Source organism: Astatotilapia calliptera, chromosome 17 (assembly GCF_900246225.1).
Source record: "Astatotilapia calliptera chromosome 17, fAstCal1.2, whole genome shotgun sequence".
NCBI classification, from domain to species: domain Eukaryota; kingdom Metazoa; phylum Chordata; class Actinopteri; order Cichliformes; family Cichlidae; genus Astatotilapia; species Astatotilapia calliptera.
The window spans coordinates 17,567,942-17,588,370 of record NC_039318.1 but is presented as its reverse complement, the minus strand read 5'-3'; the positions used below and the strand labels follow the sequence as shown (position 1 = coordinate 17,588,370).

Here is a 20,429-nt window from a genome sequence, read left to right as displayed (position 1 = left end):
GAAAACTAACTAGTAGCGACGTTTGGTAGGTTGAATGATGATCAGGTAGAATCTGATACGTCCACAGCACGAGGCAGCATTAGCAACCAGGGAACAATGGCAAGAAGAACCCTGGTGCTTAATTAGTTTGGAGTAAATCCTCCAACCGGCCTGTTTAAAGGGCCAGTTTGCCCAGAATTACCAAACCAGACTATAAACTGGATTCCGCATTAATCATGCAAGGCTGCTTATGTTTACACCAACCGTAAGAAATCACTGCCTCTGTGGGCAGCTATGACTTCTGACTAGTTCAAGCAAAACTCACAAAAAACATCAAAACCAGCAGCACTCCCATCTCTGCGCCATCTGTTGGAATGAATGCTCTCTGAGGGACTATTTTCAGCTGCGGATAAATCCAGCGGGTGTTACAGGCGTTACCAGCTATGAAACAATGGAAACAGAGCTGTGTGTTACAGAGGAACAGGATAAACCTCTTTAGGGCAAATAAGCCCAGCCTTTCGCAATAAAAGCCAACCTGACCACAGCTTCAGGATTATGTTTTTTTTACTTTAAAATTTCACATAAGTTCCTGCTGAAAACAGCAGTTTACGATTTAAAGTCTTCAAAAATGAGCATAAATAAATAAAGGTGTACTTAAGTCATGAAAAAACAGGTGGAAAATGTGTAACATTGAACTATTCCTTTGAGTTCTGTTGATCATTGTCACCATCCCGACAAAACAACTTCATGTAAAATGAAAAAGGATGATTTTTCAGATCCAAGGGTCCATTCACATTAAAGTGTCCAGGCTTTAGAGTCTCTTTGGCACTGCGGTCATTTCATTCAGGGACTCCAAAAATGTTCCGTTTAGTTTTAAAGTGCTTGCATCCGTTAAAGAGGAAACGGGAAGCAGGAGAGGAGGGAGTATCACAGTCTGACATGCCGGGTCAAGCCCAAGGGTGGAGGTGTCGCCCTGAGCGACAGCTGCAGCGGGAAGTCCGACTCAGTCAGAGACTTCCTGGTTTTCCAAGATGGGATCTGATGAAAAACAAAGGAAGTGACGCTCAGGTGAAATTCGTGCAGCAGTATGAATACTCTGATTACACACTTGGAGAGAAACTTCAGGCTATATTTTTCATGTTAAACAATTCTTGTTTCTTTAATTTATTTTTCTATTTTTAATCATCAGAATTTCCAAGTGCACCACAGGGGTAGAGGGCATCAGATTTGGAAGCCTGGGTATTTTCACCACCCCGCCATACAGCTGGGCGGCGTGGACACTAAAGCACAACCTCATCATTTAAAAGACACGAAGGCTTGAAAACCCAATCAAACAGTGTGAATTTAAAGCAGCGCACGCAGCACACAGGGACTCGTCTCTGAGCAGTAAAGGAGATGCTGAGCCTCGTGGGTCACGGTTGCCATAGTTTCACTGACAGGAGGCAGAGCATAGATTCGCAGTTACGTTCTACTTTAACTGTGTGTGCGTGTTACCCGTTAGTGTGCTACTGATGTTGGGAGGAGACACGATCAGCACGGCACTCCCAGACGTTATCCCAGAATGCACCATTGGAGCCTCCATCGGGGGGGAACGCAGGCCCTGACACACACACAAACACACACTGTTGTATTGTTCAGTCATCATTGTGTGCTCCCTCTGGGTACAAGGACAACACAGCTGACTTGGTTGTGTTGTGACCCCACCCTCCCCCCTTGTTTTTTCTCACTGTACAAATATATTTATTTGTTTTGTTTAAGTTAAAATTCTTACATATTCTGGTCATAAAAAAGTTTTAATCCACAAAACTGGCTTCTATTATTTTGTCCACCCCTTTATTTCTCAACAAAAACAGAACGATACTAACAGAAAGCTTTTCGAATTAAAAGCACGCAAACAACGTGTGAGGAAAAACTGAAGCTTCTACTTTGTCTGTGTCACTGAAGCCATTCGTCATTGGCTCCTGAGTTTCCGTGGCGACACTCTCCGACCCCTCCAACAGACTTGCGGCGTCGAGACGATCGTCCTGGCCCCGGGTCTCAGTCTCCACCACCAGCTGCTGCTGGCTGAGGGCTTCAGAGGAGGAGGAGGCGGGGTCAGAGGTGACAGTCTGGATGATGACGCCATCGCTGGAGCAGAGACTGTCGGCCTGGAGATGGAAAGCATGTGAAAAGACGCACACACACACGTTTACCCTCAGCAGGGCAATAAACTGACCGACAGACTGTGGAGGATAATGTGTTCATGAGATGAGGGCGAGGAGCTCGTCGTCAGGGTAACGGTGCTGTTATTGGCTAAGCTCAATGGAAGGCCCTGATTGGGTGTCGTCTGGAGGTAGTAGGTTCCCGGGGTGCCGGTGGGCTGCAGGTGGAACGACTGCACAAAGAAAAGGTTTTAAATTCATTCATATTCATGTGTTTTATTGTGAAAGGCGCTCGTGGTGCTTACCGGCAGGATCTCAAAGGTCTGCAGCGCTCCAGCATTCAGTGTGATGGTCTCGCTGTCGCTAGCTGCTGCCGCTGAATCTGACGCTAACACAGAAACACAAACAGAGCAACAGTCAGAGGTCTCGCTGTCAGGACAAGAACATCTTCAGCTGCAGGCAGCACACCTGTTACACGCTGTCCAACAGGTAAACCTCAGTCACCTTCTTCTCTGATTCATCAGCGTAGTCTGGTTCTAATTCTTCTTCTTCTATGGTGGTTTAGTATCTCCATAAAAAAAAATAGTGTGGCCACAGCAGCAGCACACGCAGAGGAAGTGAACATGTGGGTGGTGTAGTGCAGGCGTGCGAGGCTCACCCAGGTGTGTGATCTGCAGCGGGATCTGTAAGGGAATCTGCAGTGCGGCCACAGAGCTAGGGGCGGGGCTGGCTCCGCCGCTGTTCTCGTCTAATCGGGTGAGTCGGATCTGAAGGGAGGAGGGGCTGCCCGGAACAGATGCTGACTGCGAGGAGGCCATGAGCTCCTGGAGGCCCTTCAGGAGGACTAGCGACGCAAACCACATCACGAGATTTTAACAATAGAAGAAGAGAATCAGAAACATGAGGAAATAAATGACGGTATTAATTTGTGTGTGTGTGTGTGTATCCATACCACTGAAGGGGATGTCCTTGTGATTGGCCACTTGTCTCTTGATGCTCCACCACTTTGATCGGAGCCACTGGGGTGATCGAACGCTGCTCCATCCGCCGGCGAGATCCTCCCACTTAATTTCATTCTCATCATCCACGTCAAGCTCTGATATCCTGAAACACGGTATCAAGCTTACACATGGTTTACTATGCTTGCTCACACACACGTGTGCACGCCCACACCGCCGTACCTGCGTACAAGATTCAAGTCATCTTCCTTCGTCCACTCAGTTCCTCCACTGTGCTTCCAGTTCAGGTAGTTCAGCCATTTAGACCGACACTGCTTTTCTGAGCGTGTGCGGACTCGATCAGCCACCGTCGCCCATGACACGCCTCCTGTGACCGCCGACCCCGGTGACACCCCTGCCATCTCGTATACGACCTCGGCAAGCCGTCGCTCCTCGTCCTCGCTCCATTTACCTGGTTTTTAAAAACAGAGCGAATTTCAAAATAAAAGCAAGCATTTAAATATCTCTACAAGTACAAACGGCTGCTGTGCAGTACCTGTGTTGCACGTGTCCTTCATCAGCCGGCAGCGATCTTTCACAGAGGATGCACTGCGACCTAGTGCAGCACCGATAGTCGCCCAGTCGTTCCCGTGTTTCTCCCTCAACCTAAACGCATCACATATAAACACGGGTTAGTGTGAAATCCATTTTACACCGTCATCAAGCGCTCGTTAAAACAAAGTTGTACTTACGCCTTCAGCTTCTCGATCTCATCAGGAGTGTACCTAAGACACAAACCACTCCTTAAACAAAAACCAACAAACTTGCACTGCCTTTCTTACACCATCTTTTCTCTGTGCACTCACTTGCCGACATGGTTGCGGTTGTCGTACATCCGGAGGACTCGTCTGTAGACGGCAAACAGCGGCCTGTTCAATCCCAACGCCACGGAGCGGTAGAAGTCCTTCCTCTCCTCTTTGGACATCTCAAAGATGATCTCTGCCGGGTCCTCGATGCCGCGGCCCTGAGATCGTGGCCACAAGAACAGTTTAACGTCATCAGACGTCACAGAGGCAGAAATTATGTCAGGGACCAACCCCACGTACCTTCACGTACTGGTCGATGTTCCTCATGAGGATGTCGATCTCCTCTTTAGACCACATGCCCTGTTTCCACTTATGACCTGAAAAGGAAGAGACATGAAAACCTGCATTGTTTCTAATGAACAGCAGGGGGTGACTCGTCTGGACTCCAGCCATATGAAAGTCTTTCCTGAGGAGTTCATGGTTCCAGTCGCTGGTTTGAGTAAAAAATTATGTTTATTTTATACATTCTGGTTTCATTTAAAGTCAAAAAGGAGAAGAAAAATCAGCTTTTAACCAGACTTTTTTTTCCCTTTGTTAAGTTTGGCTTTATTAGAACTTTTTATTGTGTACTTTGCTGCTGCTAACGGACTCCAACATCCATCGAGGCGGACTACGAGGTGTGCAGTAGGAGTCCTAAATAAACATCATGCTGTCTTCAACAGGACTCTAAACTAGAGTCTGACACCATGAAGTCATCAGGAAAGAGTTCACTGAGCTCATTTTCACACAGACTTCCAAACAGTCGGACTTCTTTTGGGCCGTGCTGTTTTCTCTAAGCCTCTCAGTGAGCTGCATTCACTGTCTGCTACAGAGGTTCTGGCCTCGTTGGTACCTTTATTAGCCAGCGTGTCTTTGTCTTCTTTAGTTGTGAACCAGGCCTGACTGACAGGCGACACCTCCGTCTTCTGATTGGCTGAGAGGGAGTCTTCATCTTCCTGTAGGATCTGCAAACACAAAGTGATCAAAATGAAAACCTCTGTTCAGTCACACCCCGTTCTCTTACATTTAATCCATTTCATATAAATAAAACTCCTTTTTGTTTTCCGTCACTTTGTTTTTATTAAAGCAGAAACAGCTCACTTTTAACTGGTGGCTCATCCTTACAGGAAACTACACAGAGCAAACACAGAACGCTTAGAATAAGAAAAAAGGAGCCTGAGCACCACCTGAATCTGAGTGACGCTGTCCTCAGAGAGCTCGTCCGCCGTGGGCGTCATCGTCACCTCAAAGGTCTCCGCCTGAGTGTCCGACACTGAGAAACGACACGGAAAATCTTTTACCCTCGAACCTTATTATCCCGCCAGAAACCCAAACAACTTCACATATCTGAAGCTTTATTTGTGCCATTTAATGCAGACATTAACAGCAAACACCATAAACCAGCATGAGGATGATGACGTCACCAGCAGGTACAGTGGGGCAAAAAAGTATTTAGTCAGCCACCGATTGTGCAAGTTCCCCCACTTAAAATGATGACAGAGGTCAGTAATTTGCACCAGAGGTACACTTCAACTGTGAGAGACAGAATGTGAAAAAAAAAAATCCATGAATCCACATGGTAGGATTTGTAAAGAATTTATTCGTAAATCAGGGTGGAAAATAAGTATTTGGTCAATAACAAAAATACAACTCAATACTTTGTAACATAACCTTTGTTGGCAATAACAGAGGTCAAACGTTTACTATAGGTCTTTACCAGGTTTGCACACACAGTAGCTGGTATTTTGGCCCATTCCTCCATGCAGATCTTCTCGAGAGCAGTGATGTTTTGGGGCTGTCGCCGAGCAACACGGACTTTCAACTCCCGCCACAGATCTTCTATGGGGTTGAGGTCTGGAGACTGGCTAGGCCACTCCAGGACTTTCAAATGCTTCTTACGGAGCCACTCATTTGTTGCCCGGGCGGTGTGTTTTGGATCATTGTCATGTTGGAAGACCCAGCCTCGTTTCATCTTCAAAGTTCTCACTGATGGAAGGAGGTTTAGGCTCAAAATCTCACGATACATGGCCCCATTCATTCTGTCCTTAACACGGATCAGTCGTCCTGTCCCCTTGGCAGAAAAACAGCCCCATAGCATGATGTTTCCACCCCCATGCTTCACAGTAGGTATGGTGTTCTTGGGATGCAACTCAGTATTCTTCTTCCTCCAAACACGACGAGTTGAGTTTATACCAAAAAGTTCTACTTTGGTTTCATCTGACCACATGACATTCTCCCAATCCTCTGCTGTATCATCCATGTGCTCTCTGGCAAACTTCAGACGGGCCTGGACATGCACTGGCTTCAGCAGCGGAACACATCTGGCACTGCGGGATTTGATTCCCTGCCGTTGTAGTGTGTTACTGATGGTGACCTTTGTTACTTTGGTCCCAGCTCTCTGCAGGTCATTCACCAGGTCCCCCCGTGTGGTTCTGGGATCTTTGCTCACCGTTCTCATGATCATTTTGACCCCACGGGATGAGATCTTGCGTGGAGCCCCAGATCGAGGGAGATTATCAGTGGTCTTGTATGTCTCCCATTTTCTGATGATTGCGCCCACAGTTGATTTTTTCACACCAAGCTGCTTGCCTATTGTAGATTCACTCTTCCCAGTCTGGTGCAGGTCTACAATACTTTTCCTGGTGTCCTTCGAAAGCTCTTTGGTCTTGGCCATGGCGGAGTTTGGAGTCTGACTGTTTGAGGCTGTGGACAGGTGTCTTTTATACAGATGATGAGTTCAAACAGGTGCCATTCATACAGGTAACAAGTGGGGGACAGAAAAGCTTCTTACAGAAGACGTTACAGGTCTGTGAGAGCCAGAGATTTTCCTTGTTTGAGGTGACCAAATACTTATTTTCCACCCTAATTTACGAATAAATTCTTTACAAATCCTACCATGTGAATTCATGGATTTTTTTTTCACATTCTGTCTCTCACAGTTGAAGTGTACCTCTGGTGCAAATTACTGACCTCTGTCATCATTTTAAGTGGGGGAACTTGCACAATCGGTGGCTGACTAAATACTTTTTTGCCCCACTGTACTTTCTGGCTAAGGAGACCAGGATCTGAACAATCTGAGTTACCTCACTTGTATTTTCTGTTATTTTTGCTGGATTTGAGTAAATTTAGAGTTTGAGTAAATAAAAACCCTGTGATCAGGATGCAGCTGCAGCAGCTGTTAGCAGCAACCGTGTGAGGTGATTTCAGTGTGACTCACTGTAGTCATGAACGGGGAACGGTCCAGAGCTCGTCTGACCTGGCAACGTGACGACGGAGAACTGAGGCGTGTCCGAGTTTTCCTGCTCGTGTGTGGAGAGTCGCAGCTTCTTCTGGAGTGGCTCCGAGTCCTCGTCTGCACACACACACACACACACACACACACACACACACACACACACAGGGCGACCGTTATCAGGGGGTTGGGAATCGCATCTGTAACCGGAAGGTCGCCGGTTCGATCCCTGGGCTCTCTGTCCTGGTCGTTGTGTCCCTGGGCAAGACACTTTACCCTACTTGCCTACTGGTGTTGGCCAGAGGGGCCGATGGCGCGATATGGCAGCCTCGCTTCTGTCAGTCTGCCCCAGGGCAGCTGTGGCTACAACTGTAGCTGCCTCCACCAGTGAGAGTGAATGAATAGTGGTATTGTAAAGCGCTTTGGGTGCCTTGAAAAGCGCTATATAAATCCAATCCATTACACACACAATTATTTCTATAGCCTTAATCTGACAAAAACATCATCTAAAGTTTTTGTTGTTATTTTTAGTTTCACTTTTATATTAATTGGGGTTTTTCTTACGTATACGTTTTAAGAAGTGTCACATTTATTAGAAAAAACAACATTTTTTTTTTTTTAAATTGGGTAATTTCAAAACTTGGAAAATTATCAGGAGAAAAATTCATTTATGAGGAAAAAAAGACAAATTATCAGAAAAAATGACCAATTTACATGAATTTAAAAAATTCAAAAAAACTTAAAAACTGAAAAATATGAGGAAAACGCTCAAATTTATAGGAAAAATGACAAGAAAACATCACAAATTTGAACCCTGGCTGTTCTGTTTCCACTCAGGTGCAGTGTAAGAGAAACAAACCCACAGGAGCAAAAAAGTAAATAAATAAATGTGACAATTAAAAAAACAAAAGTGTTTTAATTTAATCAAAATCACCACACAGAATGTTAAAATTAAAAACCCTGAACATACTTTAAGTGTACTGATTAGTTACTGATGGGATTTTTGTGTGTGTGTGTGTGTGTGTGTGTGTGTGTGTGTGTGTGTGTGTGGACCCACCAGAGGGAGGACAGTGCAGTATGATGCTTCCATCACTGTCCTGAGTGAGCGTGACAGATTTGACGTTTTCTAAAGCGCCGGCGTCGTCGTCCTCTGCTGCTAAACTCATCCTGCAGCTGCAGAGAGACACAAAGACGAACTCAGAGCGATTTCACAGCCACAGGTGTTCTCAGGTACTAATTTCTCTACGAACACACCAAATTATCACAATTTGGTGTGTTCATAGTAGGCTGCAAAGCGGCTTGTAGGTTAGAGGCGCCCTATATAGGATTATTCTCTCTTTTTTCTCGATCAGCGTCTGCTATACTCAATGATATAATAGAAGAAGTGCTGAAGCAGCTTCTTTGGTATTTACAGGGTTCAACCGGCTGTTATTTTGGCATCAAACACCTCAGGGTCACCTCAATCAGTTAGAAACCTTCATAAGAAAAACTATTTACAGCAAAGATCTGCAAGGACTGGGACGGATTTCGACTCTGTGGGTGCCTGAAGATGGGAAAATCAAGATTTCTACACACTAGATCTGACTAATGACTAATCTCAGTCCTGATTAAGCTTGTTAATTATTTGCTTCTTTAAAAAAATAGTAATAAAATGTCACTTTCCAAGTGAGTCATTTTTCTGTCCAACCATCAGGGTTTTTCTAGCTCCAAATGGGTCATTTGGGTGATTGATCACATAATTATATTTTTTAAATATGTACATATATTATATATAGAAAAAAAATCACACTAACTGCCTAAAACTCAAATTTCACTGACAGTGATAAAATAATAACAACAACAATAATAATAATAATAATAAAAACAATGCACATGGCACAGTTAGCACCCTCTTAATAAAAAGAAGCACAACACGGTAAATAAAACATCATTTATTAATTTTAGGTGAGGTATAGAAGTGTTGCTTTTGTAATTTTTAAGACATGTTATGATGCTGAGTTTGCAAAAATGAAAGTATCAAATGTTTTAGCAGATGTTTTTTATAATGAAAAAGAGCTGATAGGCAACTAAACTAAAAATCACAGTCAGAACTCCCTTCTGAAATCTGACACTTTAAGCTAAGCGCCATCACTGTGACTCAGTTCCAGCAGTGTCACTGTAGATGTGTGATGCATGTGATCTTACACCGGTTTATGAAGACAATAAATACTGTAAACCATACAAGTTAACATGTGTTACTTTTATTGTGTACACGCCAAGCTGCTTTGAAAAACAGAAGGATTAAAAGAAAAATTGAATGCTCACAGACAGTTCTTTTCCCCAACAATAAAGTATAATAACATTTGTTATTATCAGATGCGGCCGGTAAATTCAGGGGAGTACCTATCATTTTTTACGTGATTTATAAAATGTAATAATTCTACCCTGCTCGCTGCCGCCCCCCACTGTTTTGAGGGGAAATATAACAAACAAAGAAAGGTGTAAATTATTTTCAAATATTCCGCATTTCTTTGACAGCGAGTTCACAGAATTTAAGTCTTTAATGTTTTCCTTCAATTTACGATCAATGATATGTTTACTGGCATTTAATTATCAAAACTCTATCAAATTTGGAGGTTTTTAAACGGAGTTTGGCGGACGCTGCTGTGCATCGTTATTTACACTGATGAAAAGATCGATTCTGCGCAGACTAACGCATCTTTAATGGTACGCTTACATGAATATTAGAAAAGAGACCAGCGCTGTTCTAACGCATAAGCTGTAATGTGATACGAACAAAGACCGGCATTCCCAACACTCAGTGACGCTGACTCCATGCTAACCGTTAGCCTGCTGAAAGCTAAGCAGCTGAATGAAAGACGAAAACTCTCCGGCGCCATGTTAGTCGACAAGCTGCAGCTTATGGCGTCTGTGCAGTTTGACACTGTTTTTGCGCTTTATTCTCGGCTTTGGTGCAGTTTTTATGGCTCCGAGTTTTCTCCGCACCTCTCACTGGCTTCGACTACCAAACAGACGGTGAATTTTACTTTTGATTTGGCTACTTACTTCCTGTTTTTAGTCCGGGAACTTGCAAGTTACCAGGATGAAGGTAAGTGCCAGGATGGAGGCTCGGCTGCGCGAAGGCCAGCGGGCTGCCAGGTCCGTACAGTATCCGTAAATTGTTCATGCCTATGTTAATTATATTTCATGGTTTTTAATAAACGACATCTACGACTGAAGCGCCATAAAAAGGTAAAAAGGAAAACACATTTTTGTTTGATTAAAACATGTAACAAATCAATAAAACTGAAAGTTGTAAGAGTAAAAAATATGAGGTTGTCTTTCCCCTCGTGAATTTTGCATTTTTCTCTGGCAAATGTGTGATGAGTTGTTGTTGTTTTTTTTTAATTTAACAAGTTTTTTTTTCTCATTTGTGTTTTATTGGTTTTCTTATTTATACAACATGTACAACAATACAACTTAATCACAGTGTGTGTGTTGGGCGGGGGGGGGGAACAAGACAAAAACAAACAAACCACAAAAGACAACGAGATTATACAAAATCGGGCCTCCCATTTTGTACATAGTTCAACCATTTCGAGCAGTATTCGTCAAATGAGTCCGCCTGCAACTTTAGCCTAAAAGTTATTCTTTCCATAACAAAAATAGTATATATCACGTCAGTCCACTCATTTATAGTAGGAGTATCCTCATTAAGCCAACAACGGGTTATGGCCTTTTTGGAAGCTACCAACAGCACACTGAACAAATATTTATCCGCTTTACATAGTTTAAGACTCTAACTTACCTAGGTACAATACTGCAAAATTAAATTGTATTTTCTTTTGGAAGATTGTTTCCAGGACCTTATGTATTTCCTTCAAAAATGGAGCCACACAAGGACATTCCCAAAAAATGTGGAAATGATTTGCTGCTGCATGTCCACACTGCCTCCAGCATGTTGTCTTATGGGAATAATTGGATTTTTGAGCCGGGGTATTAAAATAATGAATTACATTCTTCCAACTGAATTCCCTCCACGAGGAGGCGCTTGTTACCGACCATTGCTGCCTACAGATCCCATCCCATTCCTCTCCTGTTAGGGATAGATTACCCTCTGTTCCCATCTTGCTTTAACATATCTTGTATCATGACCCCAGGTTGGTCAGTGAACGATATAATATAGAAATAATTTGTTGATAGGGTGCATCTCTAAATGCATTCTCGAATATGTAAATAATTTCTTCATTCCCAGTCGATAACTGGTGATGTTTTAGCTTTTATTCAGGAAGTCCCTCAGTTGCAAATATCTAAAAAAAAGTCTTGATTTTGCAACCCAAACTTATTCTTAAGGTCCTGGAAACTCATCACTTTTCCGTCTTTCAACAAGGTACTGTATGTGGTGAGACCTTTATTAGCCCACCACCTAAGAAATCCAGCTCTGTGATTTAATTGATACTTTTTAAGTACTCTTTTCCATGTCTGTATTGAGCTTACCATCCAATGGTTGCCCGGGGCTCCCAGGAGACGTAACTTTGAGGGATCTCCTATCAGTGCCCCGATAGGGAAGTTGCCTCCCAAGGAAAATTCCACTTCCTTCCATCTTGAACAATATCCAGGTTTACACCAGCCCACCAGAGTCCTTATTTGGGTTGTCCTATAATAAGTCATGTAGGCAAGGGAGGCCCAGTCCTCCTCTATCCTTGGGAAGCTGAAGTGTTTTAAACTTAACTCTTGGCTTTTTACCCGCCCATATAAATCTGGAGAGGATCCTATCCCATTCTGCTATCTATCAGTATCTATCAGGGCTTTCTATAGAAACTACTGGGAACTTGTGTTTTTTGTACATTCAGTTTGTATCCCGAGTAGGACCCATACTCCAGTTAATTTAACTATTTAAAGTCTTAGAATTTTATTTTTATTTGCTTATTTTGTTAGTTAATGCTTGATTTTACCTCCCTGGTGAAGTCCTTTAATTCATTCATTCGTTAGTCTTCTGTCCCATTATTGATATGAATTATAAATAAAATAAACAAACACACTGCAGATTTAATAATTAAAACAGAGTAAAATCAGGATTACAGAGCTGAGTGGATTTAAGAACAGGTGTAAACTACAGAAAAAACAGAAACAACGTACTGAAACACGGCAGCTTCTTCAAACCACTCAAATCAAACCTGGCAACAACTATTTCCGCACTGAAATCTGTCCGGGTAGCCACATGGAATATTTCTTACTGTTTGAGCTACTTCTCTTGTAGTTTTTAGAAATTAAAATTATCATTTTTAATTTAATAAATGTTTGTCTTTCTTAGTGTGTCTCGCGCAGCCGCGTGTACTCCCGCTTCGTAAATTACAAATAGTTCCGCCTTTGTTTTAGTCGGACAGTTACTAGCGACGGGCGGTTAATGGAAGCTGCTAAAATCCAAATCCCACATTTTAAGATTTAGAGTAAAAATCTGCTCAGGGACATGGAGGAGCAGCCGCTCAGAGTGTAAGTCTGCTCAGTGAACACAGGACGCAGCGTCCGGTTAAATGTAGCTTCTGGTTAAATCGATGCTGTTTATGTTGTCCATGTTGATTATGTTGTTTCAGCTATGATGTTAGAGGATCTCCGTTTCTAATACAAACACGTTGGTAAAAGAAAAATATGAAAACCCTTCCGTTAACAGGCGTGTAAACCTCACCGGGTCAGGGTCTTGTAATTGTTGACTTTTTCGGAACTGTTTAGATGCAAAAATGTGACCACTCTCATCAGACTTAAAACAAATTTCAGAAATTTTAAGCGTTTCTTATTAACTTCAGATTTATATGTTATAAATACGCGTTTCACTGCTGAACGTCAGTGTTCATCCACCCCCAGGATGGGTTCTAAAGCCGTCCGCCTAATGTAAAATGTGTTTAAAGGTTTGAAAATATACGAGGTCATCACTTTTATTTCGGCATAATGTATTACACTGAAATATACAGAACCTCGTTAAAAACTTGCATGATTCAAGGTTGCATTAAACAGTCTCCAGACGTAGAGGCATGTTTGATATTTGCAGTTTGTGGTGAAAAATCTGCACTTTACCAGAATATATTAACGTCATTTTAATTAAACAGAATGATATCCACGAGTTCTGTTGATTTATTTTATTTTAATGTTATTTTAATACGAACTCTGCTGCTATTGGTCCAATCGAAGTATGCTACAAAAGAGCATAAAAAACCTTTTTCATATCACCATTGTCAAATTTTAGAAAAATACAAGTTTTTAAATTTTACTAATTTCAAATTATTTAAATCTGCCTGTCTAATATACAAAGTTATACATGGTCTGGCACCTCCACCAATGAGTGATTTTATTAAACAAAAGTCTAGCAGGTCTCGACTGACTCGAGCCACTGTTAGAGGTGATTGTGAACTGGCATTCAGGCGGACCACCTTTTCACAGAATGCTCTGTCAGATCAGGGAGTGAGCTTCTGGAATAGTCTTCCACTGTCAGTGAGGGAAAGTACAAGTCTACCCATCTTTAAGAGTCACTTAAAAGGGCGGCTGAGGGACACGCAAACATGTGATCATGTTTAATAATCATGCTTTATATTGGATGGGAAAAAGAGTTAGTGTATTACAAAAAGGTAAAAACAACTGTTAGTGCAATGGGTGAACGCGATATCACGACAGTCAGGGCATGTGCAATATAATTGATGTTTCCGTTATTGTTGTCTATACTGTCCTCTGTGTCCACTCTTCTTGTCATTGTTTGTTCTAGTATAATGTGATCACTGTTTTTGTCCTTGTCACATGACCTGTAAATGGTGTCTCTGTATGTTTTTACTAACTTGTGTTTAACACCAACCTGCCAGAGGGTCTGCAGATGGAAATTAGCCCAAGGCCATAATCTGGCATATTTACATTTGTTAAAATGTTCATTAATATGTATTGTTCCTCTTTCTAAAAATAAATAAATAAATAAAAATAAAAGAGGCACTTTGTGCTATTGATGTTTCAGTGTCCAACTTTACCAATGAGTAAGGCATCATTCAAGTCCCAAAAACACAACAGATGTTTGGAGACTGTCTGATGTTTTCCAGAGGAAATCATCTATGAATTGCCTTGATTGTTAAAATATTAAAACATGCGTGTTTCTAGTTTGGCGTGTGGGGACGTTGAAGGCCGTCTGAACGCTTTGTTCAACCGAGTCCAGGCCATCCAGAAGAAGACTGGGCAGTTTGATGTGAGTCAGATGCGTCACATTATCCAGTTATCATTTAATTTTTTTTAAATGATTTGTGGGGTTTTATATCTGTTTAGTTTTTTTTAAATGTAAATTTGACAGTTTTTTCTTGTTATACTAGCTGTGATTTTAGCACGGTGGCACGGTGGTTAGCACTGTTGCCGCACAGCAAGAAGGTCCTGAGTTCAATTCCAACATCAGGCCGGGGTCTTTCTGTGTGGAGTTTGCATGTTCTCCCCGTGTCTGCGTGGGTTCCTTCCGGGTACTCCGGCTTCCTCCCACCGTCCAAAGACATGCAGCTTGTGGGGATAGGTTAATTGGATAACCCAAATTGTCACTAGGTGTGAATGTGTGAATGAATGTGAGTGCGAATGGTTGTTTGTCCCTGTGTGTTGGCCTTGCGACAGACTGGCGACCTGTCCAGGTTGTACCCCGCCTCTCGCCCTATGACAGCTGAGATAGGCTCCGCGACCCTGAAAAGGATAAGCGGAAGTGAATGGATGGATGGATGTTTTTCTTTTTTTAAAATTATTTTAATTTATTACATTTTTATCATAATTTGTTTTTCCTTTTTCCACATAGACTTGCCTTTTTTACAGTAAGCTTTTTCTTAGAAATTTGCCATTTTCTATTCTTTTACCAGTTTTCCTCTGTAAGTTTGTCAGTTGCTTTTACATGAATTTGTCAGCTGTTTCTCTTTTTTTCTGGCAATTTTGCGTTTTTTCTTCTAAATCAACCGGTTTATTTATTTTCAACACACACTTGTTTATAGACTTGTCCTTACAGACTTTTTCTGGTAAATATCTCATTTTGTTTCTCATAAAACTTTTTATTCTTTTTTTTTTCCATCTAAGTTTTCCCCCATCCATCCCCTTAAATGTTTTCTTGTTACCTTCAATGACCTGGTAGATCATTGTATAGAACTGTGTGTTAAGTTATCATATTAAAACACCTGTAATCGTCTTTAAGTTGTGGTGATTTTCACATCTGTTTTCCACCAGTTGCTGCTGTGTGTTGGAGAGTTTTTTGGAACGACGCCGGAAGCTGAAGCCGAGTGGCAGCTGTACAAAACCGGAGCCAAGAAAGGTGAAAAAATCTGGAACATCTGGGCAGATGCTCATCTTTATTGTTGCTTTTGACCACAGGGGGCGCTGTTACATTAATAGCATTGCATAAGAACTCAACAGCGCCTCCTATGTTCATGCTGAAAGCAAGCATGTTTTTTGGCTTTTTCTGAGGAAACTCAAAAGCCTCTTTTTTTCTCTGCGCCTCCTCAGCTCCCATCCACACTTACATCCTCGGAGCAGCAAGCCAGGAAACGGTAAAGAATTTCCCAAACGCCGATGGCTGTGAGCTTGCTGAAAACATCACATATCTCGGTAAGCGATCACACATATTCATGACCTTTTAATAAAAACATGAAACCAAAATGTGACACAGTGCTCTCATCTGTGCGTTACAGGCCGGCGTGGTGTGTTTACCGGCGTGTCGGGACTGCAGATCGCCTATGTCAGCGGTCAGGAAGCCCGGCAGGAACCAGCGCCGGCTCATTGCTTCACCTCCAAAGATCTGGTGGCCCTCATGACTCCTCTGACCAGCAGCTCGAAATTTAAAGGTGTTGACATCCTGCTGACATCGCAGTGGCCCCGAGGAGTGTGGCACTACGCAAACAACCCGGTAATGAAGATGTCTATGCTGCTTTAATTTTACTGCCTCTGACCCCACGAGATGCTGAATGGATTCTTCTGAACTCTGTTCGGCAGGAAGTGAACACAAAACTTTGTGGAAGCAACTCGATAGCCAGCCTCGCAGACAAACTGAAACCACGATACCACTTTGCAGCACTAGAGGGCGCTCACTATGAAAGACTCCCATACAGGTAAGCTGCAGAGTGGTGAGGGAGCTCACTGATGACCCTGTTAATTAATTTCTTCTGGATATCAAAGAGCCTTAAACCTGCATTATTTTGATTGGCCAGTAGGGGGTGACCCCCCCTGGCAGAAGTCAGATTGATTCGAAGCAACTGTTTGGTTCTTGTTTTATGTTACTCCCATCTTTCACTGTGTCTATCGGCAGGAATCACATTGTTCTTCAAGAAAATGCTCAACACGTCAGCCGCTTCATTGCTCTGGCGGCCGTCAACAACCCCGCCAAGAAGAAGGTGCGTTTCCCTGCAAGACAAAGAATCAGTTACATGGAGATTATGTGCATAGCTGCATTTATTAAAACTTTGTGTCAAGGTTTTCTTAAAAGTTAGGAAAACATCAAAATCTGTGATTAATAAAGTCCTTAAAAATGCTTAGAAACCACAGAGAAGTTAAAGTTTTCTTCACTGACCAATGTTTCCAGTGCAAACAGGAAGCCCTAATAGCCAATTCAGCTGAACTAAATTTAGACTCTCCCTGTTATTTTAAAACTCTAATTTAGACCCTGGTTCTCCTGCAGGAAATGCAGGTAACAGAGCAGATCTGTGCTAAAAGGTTCCTGCTGTGAAAAATTCTCCAGATGTGTCATGACAAGTGAAAACCTTCTGTCTGCAGTATCTGTACGCCTTCAACATAATCCCCATGAAGACCATGGACCCCGCAGAGCTTGTGAAGCAACCGCAAGACGTCACAGAAAACCCGTACAGATGCCCCACGAAAGACAAGATGGACACACAAAAGACGGCCTTCAGCGCCACAGAGGAGGAGGTTTGTTTGGAGTCCTCTGTGGAGATTCATAGTCACTAGAATTCACCTCGACTCTTATCTAAATCACCTTTGAATGTGTATTTGAGGTTTTAAAGTACAAAATGTTGTTATATGTGTGCCAGGAGCCAGCCAATCAGTACTTCTTCGACCTGAGCAAGAAGCAGGGTGGAGGCTTTCGGGGCCACGGCAGGAAGAGGCACTCTGATGGAGATGGGCGAGGGCGAGACCAGCAGCATCATCAGGGGCAGCCCAAGCAGCCCCGCCGGCACCGTGAGTCCAGCCACACTCTGTTTATATCTGGTTTAAGAAAGAACTCATTAGTTAGTGTGGTTTTGTGAGGTTACACAGATAATTTGTTTTTCTGTGTGCAGCTCAGCCCTCGGGTCCATGCTGGTTCTGTCTGGCCAGCCCTCAGGTGGAGAAGCACCTCGTCATCAGCATAGGAACACACGTGAGTTCATGCTGTTCATAAATCTACATCACAGAAGCTCCTTCGAGACTTCACGTAAAAGCGTTAGAGCCGAGTGAGGATGATTTGTTCTGCAGTGTTACCTCGCGCTGGCCAAAGGCGGTTTGACTCCTCGCCATGTGCTGATCCTCCCCATCGGACACTACCAGTCGGTGGTGGACTTGAGCTCGGAGGTGGTGGAGGAGATGGAGAAGTACAAGTCAGCCCTGAGGAAGTTCTACAAGAGCAAAGGAGAGCGCTGTGTGCTGTTTGAGAGGAACTACAGGAGCCAGCATCTGCAGCTGCAGGTAGAAACACGACCAAGAAAACATGTTTTAATTCAGTGTTATTCGTATTGTTTTTTAATGATACTGTAGGGTGAATATTTTCTAATTTTGACAGATGCAGTGTGTAGAAGTGTAAAAAGTCATATTTTTCACTTTAGAGTGCAAAATTTTACATATTTGGTTTTATCGTTTCAAAATTTGAGAAGAAAAGAATGATAAAAGTTGAGCGTTTCATTTGTGCCACTTTTAATCTAAAATAACTAGCGAAAGCTTCATAATTCTATTTTTTAATAAATTGTTTTTTGCTTTTGTATTTTAAATTTGATTATGGAGGTACACAAGATATTTCACTGTAATAAATGATGAAGTAACACAAACTAAAACAAAAAGGTCAACAAAGATGTGGTAAACTTGTGCACTTTATGCAAAGCTGCTAAAATAATTTGAGATTGAGCGTAGAATTAGATAAATATTTTTTTAAGTCTGCTATTGCTGACATACAAGAAGCCAGTTATTCACAAAGTAAGTCACACCTGGGCAATAAATTAGCACGTTTAAACTCCTTGTATCTTTATTTAGAGTGTGATTCCTGTGATCCAAGCGCAGGAAGAGAAACGTAAAATGATTTTTTATTTACTGCCACATTTGCTGATCACTTTATTTATCATCTTCTTGTTATTATTGTCATTCAGGTTGTGCCGGTGCCGTTGAACCGCTGTGCCACAGAGGACATCAAGGAGGCGTTCATGGTCCAGGCTCAGGAGCAACAGATGGAGATGATGGAGATTCCTGAACACACTGACCTCAAGCAGGTACCCGTAAACACACCTGGAGTACAGTGGTTTGGCTATTCTGGGATTTTTAACATCTATTTGAAAAGCTGAATTAAACGTGTGTGTTCAGATTGCTCCTCCAGGGACTCCATATTTCTATGTAGAGTTGGACTCGGGGGAGAAGCTCTTCTACCGCATTCAAAAACATTTTCCTCTGCAGTTTGGAAGGTGAGCATCAGTCCCCATTAAACACCCTTTGTTTGCCTGTAAATATAAAGAAGAGCCTCATAAAATTTCAGCACTGTCAGTGTCATCTTTTAAAGCTAAAATAAAACTGTTTCTTATGAAATGTTATGTATAAATGCAAATGTTGTCCAGATGCGTTTTTAATCACATTTGGATTAGGTTATTAAAATAAAAAGAGAAAGCAGGTCATTCTGTTTATACCTGTGTTCTCTATAAAATAACAGAATTATCAAAACGTCATCAGAAAAATTACGTTATATCAGAAAGTGTAAAAACAAAAGCCTCCACAGGGGGCTCCAGAGAGCTGGACAGTCAGGACTTACCCATTATGTATACACAAACATACCTACAAACCTGTTTAAGTCAGGGAAAAGATGCTTTGGTTTGCAGAAAATTATTTTTTAGTCTCATGTTATTCAGTAATATTGGTAAATAATTATTACCAATAATTCTGCACACTGTTAATGTGTTTTGTTCACATAAATATGCACTGATCTAAAAATGACAAATTGCTGTTTCCAAAATGTCAGTCATGAAATTTTAGGGAAAAAAACTTGATGGGAGGTCAGAATTGCACTGTGGGAGAATAATGTCAGTGTCACAGAGTAACGGTGTGGGGGTTTTTGTGTGCGTGCGTAGGGAGGTTCTGGCCAGTGAGGCGGTGCTAAACATCCCGACTCGAGCCGACTGGAAAGAGTGTAAACAAAGCAAAGAGGAGGAGGAGGAGAGCTGCAAACAGCTGAGAGATGACTTCCAGCCATATGACTTCACCTGGGATGAATAATTTACACACACACACGTACTTGTACAGTTTGCTTTGTGGGGACCATGGATGATGCAATGCATTGTGAGGACAGTTGTTGGTATGATGCATTCCTCTTCATCTATCCTGAACATGAAAATTGAGTCAAACAGCATTTTTAATAAGTCTTCTTGCTTTTGTTTCTACTTTTATGACATTCACTGTCATCTTAACTATATCAATCCACTGTTTCAGGTAGAATGAGATTGCATAGAGTTAAAAGTTTAACTTGGTACGGAGACTGGATACTAATTAACATCTCATTTGTACCGTGTGTTAGCATTAGTTGATTTTGTTACCTTTGGATAAAGCTGTGACCAGTCTTTATGCTAAGCTAACTGGGTTCAATTCTCTGGTGTAATGCTCAGTAAAAACTTGCATCATATCTCAAACTTTTTTTTTTTTTTTTTTTTTTTTAAAATCAGATTTTGTTTTACAAAGCGTGTGTATTTCTTTTTAATAGTCACAGTGAGGAAATGGGAGTATAACTGTAAACCTCACTGCTGGGCTGTCTGTTTTTATTGGTGTTTGGGGGGAAAAAAAAAAAAAAAAAAATATATGATTTCTAGCGTCTAAAATGTGAATAGTAACCTTTTGTTGCCACCCGTTTATAAACACGCGTGTTATGGTTTTCGAAAACAGTCTGTAGTGTAGTTTGGGTTCCCCCCCCCCCCTGCTAGGGGGAAAAAAAAAAAATTGACAAAAGAGCAGAAATCTTGAGATTGATGAAATATTTAAAATTATGAACCAGCTCAGAAATATTTTATTTCTACCACACATATGTAAAGTTACTTTTAATGCCTCTTTTTTGTAAATATAATCAAATTTAAAATGTAATTTTGGATTG

At 41.9% G+C, this 20,429-nt stretch overlaps 2 protein-coding genes across 4 annotated transcripts; one reads left to right on the top strand and one right to left on the bottom strand.

The window, feature by feature from the left end:
* Window positions 1–37: 37 nt before the first annotated feature.
* dmtf1 (cyclin D binding myb-like transcription factor 1) lies at window positions 38–11,933 on the bottom strand. Of its 2 annotated transcripts, none has more exons than XM_026146040.1 (17): window positions 11,612–11,933; window positions 8,193–8,308; window positions 7,121–7,255; window positions 5,091–5,176; window positions 4,757–4,868; window positions 4,165–4,241; window positions 3,925–4,082; window positions 3,811–3,843; window positions 3,615–3,724; window positions 3,302–3,530; window positions 3,073–3,224; window positions 2,779–2,964; window positions 2,426–2,508; window positions 2,195–2,353; window positions 1,905–2,126; window positions 1,474–1,579; window positions 38–1,017 (listed from the first exon to the last, which is right to left on the bottom strand). In XM_026146040.1, the coding sequence occupies exons 2-17, from the start codon at window positions 8,299–8,301 to the stop codon at window positions 983–985; spliced, it is 1,992 nt and encodes a 663-aa protein (XP_026001825.1). In that variant the 5' UTR covers window positions 8,302–8,308; window positions 11,612–11,933; the 3' UTR covers window positions 38–982. The 2 variants fall into 2 exon arrangements, with proteins under 2 accessions (XP_026001825.1, XP_026001824.1); XM_026146039.1 differs by lacking the exon at window positions 11,612–11,933 and adding an exon at window positions 10,181–10,345.
* Window positions 9,095–20,278, top strand: cwf19l1 (CWF19 like cell cycle control factor 1). 2 transcript variants are annotated; one of them, XM_026146041.1, is made up of 14 exons: window positions 9,095–10,150; window positions 14,249–14,333; window positions 15,335–15,419; window positions 15,611–15,712; window positions 15,796–16,010; window positions 16,097–16,212; window positions 16,410–16,494; window positions 16,874–17,026; window positions 17,149–17,296; window positions 17,398–17,477; window positions 17,573–17,782; window positions 18,454–18,573; window positions 18,665–18,762; window positions 19,420–20,278. In XM_026146041.1, exons 1-14 carry the CDS (start codon window positions 10,098–10,100, stop codon window positions 19,562–19,564), a joined length of 1,695 nt encoding a protein of 564 aa, XP_026001826.1. In that variant the 5' UTR covers window positions 9,095–10,097; the 3' UTR covers window positions 19,565–20,278. The 2 variants fall into 2 exon arrangements, with proteins under 2 accessions (XP_026001826.1, XP_026001827.1); XM_026146042.1 differs by lacking the exon at window positions 9,095–10,150 and adding an exon at window positions 12,477–12,607.
* The last annotated feature ends 151 nt before the right edge of the window (window positions 20,279–20,429 follow it).

Excerpts from the sequence above, each read along its gene's own strand:
- cwf19l1 (XM_026146041.1), top strand. The coding sequence starts at position 10,098 with ATGGCTCCGAGTTTTCTCCGCACCTCTCACTGGCTTCGACTACCAAAC. Across the intron at positions 16,011-16,096 it reads GGCACTACGCAAACAACCCG|GAAGTGAACACAAAACTTTG; the intron begins GTAATGAAGATG and ends TCTGTTCGGCAG. Across the intron at positions 17,027-17,148 it reads TCAGCGCCACAGAGGAGGAG|GAGCCAGCCAATCAGTACTT; the intron begins GTTTGTTTGGAG and ends TATGTGTGCCAG.
- dmtf1 (XM_026146040.1), bottom strand. The coding sequence starts at position 8,301 with ATGAGTTTAGCAGCAGAGGACGACGACGCCGGCGCTTTAGAAAACGTC. Across the intron at positions 4,242-4,756 it reads AGACACGCTGGCTAATAAAG|GTCATAAGTGGAAACAGGGC; the intron begins GTACCAACGAGG and ends CTTCCTTTTCAG. Across the intron at positions 3,844-3,924 it reads AACCGCAACCATGTCGGCAA|GTACACTCCTGATGAGATCG; the intron begins GTGAGTGCACAG and ends TTTGTGTCTTAG.